General features: G+C 37.9%; 1 protein-coding gene across 6 annotated transcripts in view; it reads right to left on the bottom strand.

Moving 5' to 3' along the window:
• RPS6KC1 (ribosomal protein S6 kinase C1) overlaps positions 1-14,484 on the bottom strand; it is a 103,701-nt gene that overhangs the window by 80,159 nt on the left and 9,058 nt on the right. For 4 of the 6 annotated variants that reach the window (XM_058165375.1, XM_058165378.1, XM_058165377.1 and 1 more), the window contains exons 3-6: positions 9,754-9,874; positions 5,094-5,209; positions 2,662-2,755; positions 1,588-1,638 (exon numbers count right to left, since the gene is read on the bottom strand). In XM_058165375.1, the coding sequence (XP_058021358.1) occupies positions 1,588-1,638; positions 2,662-2,755; positions 5,094-5,209; positions 9,754-9,874 (382 nt within the window). The remainder of the gene's footprint in view (positions 1-1,587; positions 1,639-2,661; positions 2,756-5,093; positions 5,210-9,753; positions 9,875-14,484) is intronic. The other 2 variants (XM_058165379.1, XM_058165380.1) reach the window with 2 other exon arrangements.

Raw genomic sequence — 14,484 nt, 5'->3', positions numbered from 1 at the left:
ACCTCCTAACATTGGATTTATTGGATGAATCCAAGTTCCAATTCAATGGGAAATGAATACAATCTTCTTTGTCCATTTCCATTATTGTTTATATTATGCAGAGCATACATTCGCTAATGAATCCTTGTTTTTTAACCTAATCTAATAAGTCTGTGTAAATGTCTATGAGGTTTCTCAATCATCCAGGTCATGGTTGTCCCAAAGGAGATGTTCAAAAGGCAACTGGAATTTTTGGGTTTTTTTCCCCCTTGAAAACATTCCACTTCTGATCCAAGAAGCTTCTTCAGTTCTTCAGAATGGAAGAAGCTTCTTGGAGGAGAAGTGACATGTACGCAAGGGAAAGCAAACCAAGGAAGTACAGTTGCCTTTTGAACAGCACTTTTGGGACAAGTCTCAGTGCAATATTCCCTCATAAAGGAGTGATAGATTTGTTTTATTACAATTTCTGTCTGAACAATTAAAACGCAGTTGGTAGAAATATACTTGCTCTATCTATATTAGCTGTCCAAGTTGTTCTGATAGTATTTCAGAGTGCTGAACCTACCCATAGCTCATATTTCTTCTTCTTTAGTGTTTCTCCAAGAGATTTGGCTCCTAGGTTATTGAGTAACATAATTTTGTCAAAGTACCGGTACATAATGACATTTAATAATCACTCATCTTTCTTTTAACAAGTAAATAAAATGCAGTAAGCAGATGAATAACACTAAATTAGTCCCCATTGCTTGGAGATTTATAATCTTTATTCCTGTATCTATTTAGAGAGCTTTTGTGAAAATCGATAGAACAGTCAAAAAGTCACTGAGGATTTGAATAAGATGCTGATTTGTACACCAATTCCTATTCAGTGGACAACTTATTTTATTGCTGTAGAATAGAACTGGTGTAAAATTAGAGCATTCCAAAAGTTCTCATACTGAAAGTGTAAACCAGATGAGCGTTATGCAAAACACAGATTAAAAAAACCAGTGAAGTTTGAGATTGAAGTCAAAACTGGTAACCCTCCAGTTCAAGTCTTACTTCTGCCAAACGTGCATTTGGTGATCTTAAGCTGGAGGAGATGAGCAATAGTTTAACAGAAAGGCCAATTATTTTGCACACAGAATGTCTCAGATTTTAGCAGCTTGGTCTCCCCTACCCCCACCCTCTCTCTCTCTCTCCCTCCCTCCCTCCCTCCCTTCCTCCCTCTCACACTCTCTCTCACAACAACAAATCAGGATGAATTATTTATGGTCATTCATGCCCTTGTACTTCTCATCTCTATTGCTACAGTTTGTATTACAAGGGGCTGCCCTTCAGGACTATTCAGAAATTATTAGCCTGCATGTTAATGGGTTCTGCCTTGTGTTCCTTATGTGATATTGTTACTGTGGAAGCTGCCTTGATTGCCAATAAGATCCAAATGCAATCCATTGTGTTGGTGTTCCTTAAAAAGTACCATTTAGCTTGGAATCTGGTAACGTTCAAAACTGTATGCTGCAAGGGGAGTCCACCTTAAAGTGGCCAGTACATTATGGGTAACCTCTTTTTTTCCAATTAAATAATGAATTAACCAAACACCGCTCAATTTACTCCATTCTTTCTTACCTCCATATTCTGACTGGCTAAGTGTCACTTCATCAAGGACATCTTTCCGAGCTGTAGAAACAAAAATAAAATGGAGCCAACATTAATTTCACATAGGTTTGAAATAGGAAAGGCTCACTGTAGCCAGGAAATTCTAAAAAAATAACGGGGTGAGAAACAGAGTTTGTTGGGTATATGCACTCTAGAAAAATACAAACCGTTTTATTCTAAAAGCATAAACCAGCTTCTCTCCACCATTCACCCTTTGGACATGTAGGATTCCCAACTAACCTGACCAAGAACCTATATTGAAGATGCACAACAAGTCCGTAAGTGTTCAGATACCTGACCTATATTTCTCCTGGTGTTCTTGTTTTCATCCGGTCTCTATTTCTTTTTAGATTTTACATTATGTTCTATCGCATTTTTGAATTTTATACCTGATACCTAATAAACCTCATTTGGTGAATCCCCCTAAAGAGCACTGGCTATTGGATGATCTAGAAATGCACCAAAAAGCCAATCATAAAGTTTACAGTCAGAACATTAGATTAAAAATTATCTGAACAATTATTGCTACAATAGGTATTATTCCATCATAGTTTCTGCATAACAGAGAAAACCAACAATCAAGAAAATTAGAACTGAAATATAATGCTGCCATCTACAGGAGATGAAGATTAAGAGACCACAAGAAGTTGTTACCAAATGTAATTTACATGTGACAGAAAGATGGGAAATGTTAAGGCATGTCTGAAAAGTATTGACATATTTTATTGCTTTCTTCTTACAGATCCCTTCTTTCTGCCCACTGGTCACTTGGGGAAACAAATAAAGAAACGATATATCAAAATAGTTAAAATTCCAATTTAGATTTAATTCTATTTTGGAGAAATAGGTGTCCAGCATGCCATTCAAAAGCCAAGGAAACAATTGCATAATGTACTAAATCAGGATTGTTTCAATCTCAGCGCACCATGGAGATCAAGTGGCCCAAATATGCTGTATAAAATTCCTCAACTGCCTTTCCCAAAAGAAACTGCAGTTATAAAAAAACTGGGACTAGATTACAAAAAGGAAGTAGAGAGAGCCAACCTTCAGAACTGCAGGTAGATAAGCTGTCTGTCAGAGAGTCCACCAGAGGTTCTGCAGGCCCAATCAATTCAGATCCATCATGCACCTCTCCATCCTTAAAATAGACAGAAACAATATATATTTTTCACTATGGATTAATGTAACTTTCACCGGGGGTGGGGGGAGTTATGATCTAATACACTGTTCCCCAGCTGGGCCAGCACAAGCATTATTGAGAATTCTGGAAGTTGAAATACATATTCCAAGTTGGTAAAGATTAGTTTTACATTCTTTCCAGATTCAGTCTAAGTATATACATTGAAAGAAAAACTATCAATAAATATCAAAAGTATTCCTAAATCAAATTAACTGATTTGCAACATCTTGCAGCTGACACATATTCCCATCCTAGAAAAATGATATTGAAGAGTGCCATCTGTTTTCAACAAGATATTATTTTAAAACAGCAATATTACCTTTTAGGATAAAATAGATTTTTAAACCTGAGAGGCATTCTGGCTATACACAAAATTCCTCAAAGAGGCTTAGAACTTTCTCATTAAACAATATGCATGGATACATCAAAGATTTAATAACCCATCAGATCCCCTGCCCCATCTGCTAGAAAAGAAAGAAAGCTGTCTTATCTTAAATTAACTTTCGACCATGTTTTAGTTTGATACCTCTCAAACTAGAATGGTTCTCCTCTAGAAAATAACTTTGCTGCTTTTTGTATCAGTTTAGCAGCCTTATTCCTGTTGTACCAATTTAATTGTTACACCATAATTATAAATCATAATAAACCCCTTTGTAAACCTGCCACAAACCATAATGTTTACCAGTCACACAAAGGTTGTGGTTTCTCAGTCAGCTTCACAGAAAACATATTTTGGCTTCCCAGAACAGTTGGAATCAGGAGTGAAATCTACTTGCCTTCCTTACTGTTTCGGAAGTGCGCACGTGCATCACATGCATGTGCAGACCTTCTGCGCATGCGCTAAACCTTCTGCGCATGAGCAGAAGGTAAAAAACACATTACTTCCTGGTTAAAACCAGAAAGTAATGACAGCCGGGCGGGTGGGCGGAGCTTTGCTCCACCATCGCTACCGGATCGCTGAACCAGCGGCCACGATCGCTATCGGATCGCGCGATCCGGTCAGGAGTATTTCACCCTTGGTTGGAATGTATATGATACAGTTGAGCTTAAGCACATCTGGATCTGCTTGGTGCCTAGGCAAAGCCTGGGTTCTCCATGCTTGTCTCCCTAAACCCTCATAGAAGAAATACTGGATATACATAAACAAGCTTCCCTGACCACAGTTTGGTATGATGTGTGAAGTTAGCCAAAGCCAAAAGGATCAGATCTGGGCTGCAAAAATCTGCATGGCTATAAATAGTAGCAAAGACGTACAGAATACTTATATGTTTTGCTGCCATTTTAGTGATGCCTGGATATTTGCAGCCCTATCTGGCAGTACTATATGCCTATTATGTAGAAGTTTGGGTGTCTGCAGGGTAGATCAAGGAGGAACAAATGACATGTGCTTAATGCTACAGAATATCTAATGCAAAGTATATTTTTACATTATCTTGACATAATCACTTTATTGCATGTGCATTGCCACACTGACATCATCTCCGTTTGCTGAAAAGATCACTTAATAGAATATCAGCAATGTGTAGTTATTAATCTAACTGCTAACTATTAGACACTCTCTTTCCTTCCACTGTGCATCAATAATATATTTAAGGGATAAAATAGTAGCAAAATAGAAGTTGTTTGTCTATCTAATATAATCTATATGGTACTTTTATTCTTGTTTTGCAACATTTGTATACTGTCCCAATCCAAAATTCTCTTGAGTGTTCTTCATTCTAATAAAATGCCTTTCTGTTTTATATCATATAGAGCAGGGCTGTCAAACTCACAGTCTGCAGGCCAGATGCATCATGCGCTGGCCACACCTATGCCCAGTTTAGAAAAGGGGCGGGAAGTCCCAATACATCACATGATGACGCTGTGACATGAGTTTGACACCCTGATATAGCGAATGATTTGTAATAGTAACTATCAGTTTAGCTTACTTACTTCACCCAGAACTCTATTTATAAACAGGCATAATTTCCTGAGTAAGTGATTGTATATGGGGGTATGAGAGAATGGAGATTTTACACTTGTTTGTTGGTTGGTTGGTTGGTTGGTTTGCATACTATAGAGAATCTGTTTCAGCCTTAAGCCAATCCTGAGAACCTATCATTTGCAACTGTTTAGGTGGGAAATTGAGGCTATGGATTGCTTGATCAAATACACAGAGATTGCTTATGTTTTCGTGAGATTTATAGTAAACTGCATTTGTACTAATTTTTACAAAGCAATAGCACTATGAACAAGTACTTCACTCACACAGTGAAATGAAATAATCTATTAGACAGGCTATCTGAAAAAGATTAACCTTAAAGAAATCTTCAAGCTGCTTGCTAGTGTAGAGCATGGGGATGTTGGCAGAAAACTGAAGCAAATCTTCTGCGCACTGTCTTCTCTCTTCAATCACACCTTCTTCAAATCGCCCTGAAACATGAACAAAATCAACATTCTGAGAAACAAGTCATTTTTTTCTGACAAAAATCCTTTATGGGGGGGGGGGGAGAGCCTTGCATCTACAACTGCTTCAGGAGACAGGGTCAAACATCTGGGTTCAAATGTCCCAGAATGCTTTACCATCTATTGAAGATACATATAATTTGGCAGCCCTAATGGAATGTAAAGCTCCATCTTTTATGAGAATACATGGATTGGCCAATAAAATATTAAATATATACCCTCAATATCAAAAAGAGAAAGAGAGAGAGAGACAGAGTTAGACACATTATAGATATCTATTCTATACTATGCCTACTTCAGCCCTAATCCCTTATGGTTGCAGACTTCAGCCATTTGGTTTACGCTAAAAACAAAGACTTGGATTCTGAATTTCTCTTCACTGAACACCATGCACAGAACAGTCTTGCTACTGGAAGAAAAAGAAGGCAAGTTTTCTTCCTTCCTCCCAAAGGTCTTTTCTATTTAGGTTCAGTGGGAAGGGATAGTGAAGGAGGTTTACAACTTTAATGAGAAAAAGACTATTCCAGAAAAAGACTGTATTATCAATGGGAGGGGCCTTCTACTCCCCAAAAGGACTCTTGGCATCCAGGAAGCCACAGTAAGATAAAACATGATACAGACTGGCTCCAGGTTGGCAAAGGAGTGCAGCAAGGCTGCATACTCTCACGTTATTTATTCAGCCTATCTGCAGATTAACAGCAAATAATTATTTTTATTATATTAATATAGAGAGTTAAGGGAAGGTGGATTGGAAGAAGATGGAAGGTTTTAAAATTGGAGGAAGTAGCAGCAATAATCTCCATTACACTGATGGCATTACCTTGGTATCAGATTATTATTATTATTTTTTATTATTTATTAAATTTTTATACCGCCCTTCTCCCGAAGGACTCAGGGCTGTGTACAGCCAGAAATAAAATACAAGATATGTACAATTAAAACAAATTAAAACATAGCAAAATTACAAAAACGGCTAATAATTAAAATTTAAATTTAAAATATTTAAGAATATTAATAAAACCCCAATTTAAAATCAAACTATTATGCCAGTCCCGCTTGAGTAAATAAGTATGTTTTTAGCTCACGACGGAAGGTCCGAAGATCAGGCACTTGACGTAGGCCAGGGGGGAGTTCATTCTAGAGCGTCGATGCTCCCACAGAGAAGGCCCTACCCCTGGAGGCCGCCAGCCGACACTGTTTGGCGGACAGCACCCTGAGGAGACCCTCTCTATGAGAGCGTACGGGTTGGTAGGAGGCATAGGGTAACAGCAGGCGGTCTCGTAAGTACCCGGGTCCTAAGCCATGGAGCGCTTTAAAGGTGGTAACCAAAATCTTGAAGCGCACCCGAAAGACCACAGGAAGCCAGTGCAGAGTACGGAGCAGTGGTGTTACGTGGGAGCCACGAGCGGCTCCCATTACTACTCGCGCAGCCGCATTCTGAACTAACTGCAGCCTCCGGGTGCACCTCAAGGGCAGCCCCATGTAGAGAGCATTGCAGTAATCCAACCGAGACGTAACCAGAGCGTGAGTGACTGTGCATAAGGCATCCCGGTCAAGGAAGGGACGCAACTGGCGGACCAAGCGGACTTGGTAAAAGGCCCTCCTGGAGACGGCCGCCAGATGTTCATCAAAGGACAGCTGTCCATCCAGGAGGACGCCCAAGTTGCGAATCACCTCCTTTGGGGCCACTAACTCGCCCCCAACAGTCAGCTGCAGATGCAGCTGACTGTACCGGGGTGCCGGCATCCACAGCCACTCCGTCTTGGAGGGATTGAGCTTGAGTCTGTTTCTCCCCATCCAGACCCGTACAGCTTCCAGGCACCGGGACAGCACTTCGACCGCTTCGTTGGGGTGGTCCGGGGTGGAAAAGTACAGCTGAGTATCATCAGCGTACAGATGATAACTCACCCCGAAACCACTGATGACCTCACCCAGCAGCTTCATATAGATGTTGAACAGGGTAGGCGAAGATATCGAGAGATATCTTTTTTTATTATTAATTTTATTAAATATACAATTTAAAAACATTAGATATGGTGCGACTTGTCTGGTATATACTTTTTTAACACTTTTTCTTTCCGACGGTATCGGATATCTTGACTACTAAAACAGTACAGCGTGGTACTATGAAGCTATGATACTTACTTCTCTGTCTCTTACATACTTGCATGTCATATCGCAAACCAAATGCAAAAGGGCAAAGTTTATGTTGCAATGTACAATTTATTATTTGAATGTCATCACGGTTAGAAATAGATGATGGTGAAGCGATTCCAAGGTAGGGTTTCCAGAGGTATTAAGCACATCTTTTATCAACCTTAAGTCACAAGTCTAAGGATGAAGAAGACCATCCACTATATCAGGAGGTCAAGAGCATGGGGAAAATTTGCTAAAGCAACTGTGAATTAAAAGAACTGTGCACTGGCCCAGAATATATGGTCATTTTATTTTCTTCAATTAGCAAAGTGGCTAAAATGCGCGTTTTGTAAGAAGGCTTTTAGCACAGGGAGAGAGGCATGGACTCTACTTCATTACAAATGACTTACGGCAGGGGCTGCAGCCTATTTGAAACCAGGCTGCGCAGGCAGTGGGCGAGCATGTGCATGCACCCGAAGCTCCGCTCGCATGAGCGGAGGCTGCATGTGCTCGCACTTACCCCAGCTATCATTCAAGGAAATATTCCCTCTACCCCGCCCCACTGGGCCACCAAGCCAGAAAGATTGGGGATCACTGACTTAGGGGCTTTAAGTGTTAACAGTACTTGGTGCTTTAACTGTTCTTGAATATTGGCTTAGGTGCTTACAATCAGTATGCAGTCTTTTTTGAGATGCTTTTTATTTCTAAGCACTTAAGAGGGATTTATTACAAAGTGTTAAAAAGAAGAACTAGCACTATTAATGTTTATCTAAGAATACTTTCATTAAACCTTTAGGCTTACTTCTAAGTAACAAGAGCAAGACTAGACACTTAACAGACTCCACAGTCAAGTCTCATGTTTTCTGGCAATGTTTTTATTTGAGAAGAGAGAGGATGCCATTTCAGCTGGGTACCGATAAATGCCAATTCACCCAGCTGCATTAGCCAATGAGTGAAGCAAAAGAGAAAAGCAGGTTGCCCTTCAGCAGTCTACTGGCAGCTGATCTGTTTCTCTCCTATAATGACCCTCAAAAAGGGAAGATCAGCTAGCCTGGCAAATGCAATTTTCATTTAAAAAGAGGAAGGAAGGAAGAGTCCAATTACATTGTTGTAGCTATCCCTTGTTTTTTGGGTTGTTTTTTTTTACTCTATCTTTGCAAATTCTGATTCTAAGACACTATCCAGAGGAAATTGTCTCGTCTTTCTCATTTTGCAGGTTGTTAAAATATGTTTTCACAGGAAGTCTTTGAGACTAAAAATCCTTTTTAGTCTTACATAGATCAAGCTAAGACACATAAGCCACAATTGGTTGGGTTCACACATCTATCTTTATCCTTTACATCTCTTCTTCCAAGGAGCTTAGAGTAGTGTGTGCATAAACATCTCTTGAAAAACATGCAAAATATGCATACACATATATACACACTTTACCTCACAACAGTCCCAAGAGGCAAGATAAGTTGAAAGCCAATGACAGGCAAAACCTCAACTAGTCAGCTTCTTGATCAAATTGAGATTTCATTCAGAGTCTCCCTAATCCCAATTAACCGTTCTCAGCACTGCCCTGTAATAATTTACAATTTGTATTCGCTCAATGTTTCCAGTACCAGAAAAAACAACAGCACTTGAGCATCTCAGAAGAAACCTTGTCCAAAGTTGTATCAGGTATGTATTTTAGAGACGCTTTCCGATGTCAACATGCCTATAAATTCAGAAAATTCAAGAACAAAAAAGTTTCTATCCAAATAATAAAAATATGCTATTGGGGCATCCAACAGTTTACTTGTGAGGCTGCCTATGAAAACAAAAATTAGCTAGAGGGAGAACAAAACAAAAGAATACAACCTCTGCTTAGGCAATATAGTTGAACAAGTCAATTTAACTAGCCAAGCAGTCCTCAGATGATGACTAATCTTCAGGCTTATCTTCAGAGGCAGTGAACTGAAACTGTTTGTTTTCAACAGTTCCTTCTATTTATGTCAGGAATGCAAGACAAATTATGATTTGGAACTGTTCATGGCTAACAAAATGGTTTATGTATAAATTAACACTGGCCCACAATTAGATCCAGAATCAGGAGTGGAATCTGTACAAGTGAGGTTTACACAGTAACAAGTTATCATGATATTCTAATTGCAATTAGAATCCATAATGAGATGTACAATGGATATGTAATACATATAGGATACATTATTACTTTGTGCCCAAGTCAGTCTGACTCTTGATTCTTGGCGATAATGTGGACAAGTCCCTGCAATTTTCTTGGGAACATTTTTCAGAAGTGGATTGCCATTGCTTGGCAACCCAATTGTTCTATTTCACGATGAACAAAAATATATTCCCAAATTATTTAATTATTTGAAAAAGATGCTTACCAAATACTATTGCTTTAGCAAAAGGAGGAAACAATTCTGTATGCCTGAATAAGTGCTTATGAATCTGCCAGAGTTCTTTGTGCAATTTCTTAAAGTCACTGTATCTCTTCCAAACGACTATCTGAAGCAAAACAAAATAAAACAAAACAGAAAACAAACATACCCATGAGGCAATTAGTCCTTCTAATAAAGCATTTATAAAAAAAAATAGCAGAAACCAATACAGTCACCAAAAATATTAGCTAACAGTAAAAACCTAGATTTTGCTGTGATACCGTTTTTCCTTCCCTCCTTTTTTCTCCCTTTTCCTTCCCTCCCTTTTTCTAGAACAGATCTACTAAGATAAGTCAAGTAAGAATTTTAATCTAGGAAATCACTTAATACTTAATTTTGTTCATAAACTAATGGAGAGAATTCTAATTGAATTCTTCCCTAATAATGTATTTACATTCAGTTTAGTCATATAAGATATATTTCTAATGTACTGTTTCAGCCCAGTTTAAATCTGTAAATAAATGCACAGAAATAGTTAAAATAAATAAATAAATAAAGGTTTCCCCTGTCCAGTCGTATCTGACTTAAGGGAGCAATGCTCAGCACTGTCTTCCTAGCCGAGGGAGCCAGCATTGTCTGAAGACACTTCTATGGTCTTGTGGCTAGCATGATTATATGTCGAGGCACACAGAATGCAGTTACTGTCCCACTGAAGTGGTACCTTTTTATCTACTTGCATTTGCATGCTTTTGAACATCTAGGTTGGCAGGAGCTGGGGCAAGAATGGGAGCTCACCCATCACGCAGTAAGTACAAATTTATATTTGCAAAAAGATATTGTGTAACTTCCTACCTAGAGGTTGGCCAGCTTTTGTTTATTTAGGTATTCATTAAAGCATACCATACCTAAACATTTGGATGCTACTATAAAGCTTCACTGCTACAAAACTGAGGACTATAGCTCCTTTGATTAATTTTTTTTCTAAAATATGATTAATATAGCCATTAAATCTTTACCAATTGCCCAAATGGGGAAAGCAATGAAGAGGGCTTAAATAATTATTAAATATACCAGGATAATCTAAACTATTAATATTTACAACCCAGTTTAGACAATCTAAGACAAACTTTAATTAATCTAGACAAACTTTTTTTTATAAAAAATAGATAATCACAAAATAAGGCAATGGCTTTGTGATCTGTTCTTACAAATAGCAATAGCACTTAGATTTATATACGGCTTCACAGTGCTTTACAGCCCTCTCTAAGCGGTTTACAGAATCAGCATATTGCCCCCAACAATTTGGGTCCTCATTTTACCCACTTCAGAAGAATGGAAGTCTGTGTCAACTTTGAGCCTGGTGGGATTTGAACTGCCAAATTGCAGTCAGTCAACAGAAGTAGCCTGTAGTACTGCACTCTAACCACTGCGCTACCATGGCTCAGATAAAGAAAGATACAAAGGTATTTTCATGTATTAGCAAATCCCCTGTCTCTCTCCCTCCCTCCTTCCTTCCCTCCCTCCCTCCCCCCCCTTTCTCTTTCTCTCTTTAGCAAAGCTACTCACATAACCCTATTCCTTTTCTGCAACCTATCCTTGTTTTCCAATGGATTTATTTGTTGTCAAAATCCAGTGCCTGCCTGGAATTCTTAACTGTTTCTTGAGAATTGCTTTTTCTTTTTAGAGGCATCAAGATTCCATATACCCCATAATGTACACGTACATTTGCACAAACACAAGTTATTAAAAAGATAACATTATTCAGAATTTATATAAGTTCACAGGCATATTTAGCCATCCCACCTTTCCCTTTTGGAATAAGTAACACAGAATTCAGAAAAGAAGTAGGAAATAGGAAACCAAAGAAATTAAGAGTTGTGAAATAAGAAAAAGGTATCATAGTTAAAATTAGTATTCAGCAACACCATTCTCTCATTATACTTTTGCATTCCTTTTTAGCCTTGCCAATCATCCTTATGTCCATCACTTCACACACTGCATTTTGTCCCACAAATTTCTCCTCCCTCTATTCTTGGACATCTCATCAACTCCATTCAACCCTTACTTTCTTGGTCTTTCCCTTCGTCCTGCCCAAGTCACTTTTCTTTTATACCTGTCTTGTAATTCAACCCCTTCCCATTTTTTCCCCCATACAGATAGTCCCGTTTAATAACCATGCTCAGCTACTGTGGTGATAAACATAACATTTCAACCAATCCTTCCATTTACGACTCTTGCAGGTTTGTAAAGCAAAAGAAAGCTGAAATAAGATCACAAGCACTGTCACAATTTCACTTAATGACTGCTTAGCTTAATGACTAAGTTCCAATTGTGGCCATTAAATGAGGACTACCTGTATATGACCAAAGCAACTCTGTGTATTTCTTTCATTCTGGTCAATTACTTTTCCATTCAATCCACATTCATTCAGCACTCATGTTATTATTTACATGTTCTGTTGTTAAGTCCCCAGTTCTCATTGCCTTCAATCTACTTTTTTCCTTGATGTACTTAAGTCTCTCTTCTCTATAGCAGAATGGACAGAAGTATACTCTTCGACCCTTTTCATTTCTTTTGACAAACATTTATTCCTACCAGCAGACCACAACTACCTATTATCTTTCTACCAGCATTATGCATATTTTAATGTCCTTCTGTCTTAACCTAGTGCTCTTACTGTCCACTACTCGGTATTGAACTATTTTTAATATTTCTGTAGCATGTGTAAGAATTAAACATGATTCCAGATATTGGTGCTCAAATATTTTATTCAGTACAGATTTAGAAGTGACAGTCCTAATTTGCATCTTCCAGATAAAAATTCAGATCAGAAAGAATAAGAAACACTCTTGGCAATTCTGCCTTTCTTCTATTTCTCTGATGTTGTTTCTGACTCCAAGAAATGTTAAAATGCTAAAAGAGCATGATTGTATATTATGTATTTTCCTAGCCTTAGAACTTTTTATACATAGTTATATTTAGTGTACAGCTAGGAGAAAGGCCTACATAATTCAACAGAAACATCTATGACTATTTTCTCAAAAGAAAGACAAAAAACGGTAAACAAATTGTTTAGAAATATATATATTTTATTCAGCTAAAATTGAAACAGATCATTTAAAGCTTTTTAGCTAGGCTATATTTTTTTATAATAACACCAAAGCGCTGTTTACAGTTGTAAACATTAAACTTGTTTTTAAAAAGTTAAAATAAATAAGTAGCCAGCAGTCATAAGTTTCCAGTTTCGGCCTTACACAGAATCTACAAGTTATCTGTTTGCCAATATCAGGTGATATTAATCAATTGTCATATTTGCCAAGCTAAATGAAATGTCTCCACTGAATAACAAGCCTATAAGTTGTTTTAAGTGTTTTTAAATATGTTTTTTTTTAAAAAAACACTACTAAATTCAACATGAATATATGGACTAACTAGATCTAACAAGGCAAATCATTCTAAAAATCTAGATGAAGTAGCATTATATAATACAGATAAATAATATTAATTATCTTACATTAAGTCATATGAATTTGAGAGGCTATAGTTTGTGGCATTGATATATTTTTGATATTATTGTACATATTTTTAGAATTGGAAGTACTGAATCTATAAAAGCACTTTAAATAAGTAAATAAGCAAGCAAGCAGGAGGATAGTTGGGGAAATACAGTATGTTGCAGGTAATCCTTGCAATGGTCCATGGTCAATTTCTCCTCTCGAGCTCTCTTCGGGATGGGGTGAGTATATGACTTTCCTTATACACCATCCCATTATCTCGCTCAGGAAGTGGACCATATGCCTCTTCAATATTCCTCCCTTCTTCCACCTAATCACCTCCTCATATCCTCCTTCCATTTCTTATCCAATCACAAACCCATGCAATTTTTCCATATATTCCAAGCAATCTTTCCTGTTCCTCTTTCTCCACCCCAACTCCAATCTATAACACTCTTTCCATCTTCATCTTCCCCACTCTTGTCTCCAATAGTTTTTAGTCTAATTTTCTCCCAAGACTCCTCCAACTCTAATCTGCACCACAGTCCTTTAGTTGAATTTTCTTCTAGTTCCTTCTCTTTCTGTATATGGAATTTTAATTCTTCCCTTCTAAGTTCTGATTCTGAGGAAGATTCTGTCCATCAGGATAGCATTTATCATTGGAGTTGGTAAATACCCTCTCTGCAAGAAGATTTATTTGAACTCTTTGAATGTTGGGATGGTTGCTGATGAAATTCACTTAGACTGCAATGGAGGAAAAATGTGTCCTCAACTGCATCCTGTTTTAACAGACTGGCCTTCTCTGAGATTAGAAGCTAAACTGGTTGGACAAGGAATACCAAGGCTGTACTTTAAAATGAGAAGTTGAAAAGTCATCCTAAAAATACATGCTATATCCATAGTACTGTCAAGTAAACTACATATACAGTATATCGGTGGTGAAATCTGAACCGCTTTGCTACTGGTTCGCTGGCCGCGCATGTGCACTGTGTGCCAAGCATGCTGTGCACGGATGCACAGTACACACCAAAAGGAAGCTTGGGAAGTTAAGTAGAACAGCAGAGGGGAATTGACTGTGGCGCACAATCTTGGGAACATTTTAAAAAACTTTTTAAAAGCATTTTTTACTACCGGTTTGGGTGAATAGGTACTACCGGTTTGGGTGCTTTAAAAAAGAAAAAAAAGGTTCTAACGATCACAGCTGTGCCAAGCGATCGTCGAAACCTTTTTTTTTTTCATTTTT

Source organism: Ahaetulla prasina, chromosome 1 (assembly GCF_028640845.1).
Source record: "Ahaetulla prasina isolate Xishuangbanna chromosome 1, ASM2864084v1, whole genome shotgun sequence".
NCBI lineage: Eukaryota > Metazoa > Chordata > Lepidosauria > Squamata > Colubridae > Ahaetulla > Ahaetulla prasina.
This window is presented reverse-complemented; position numbering and strand designations above follow the sequence as displayed.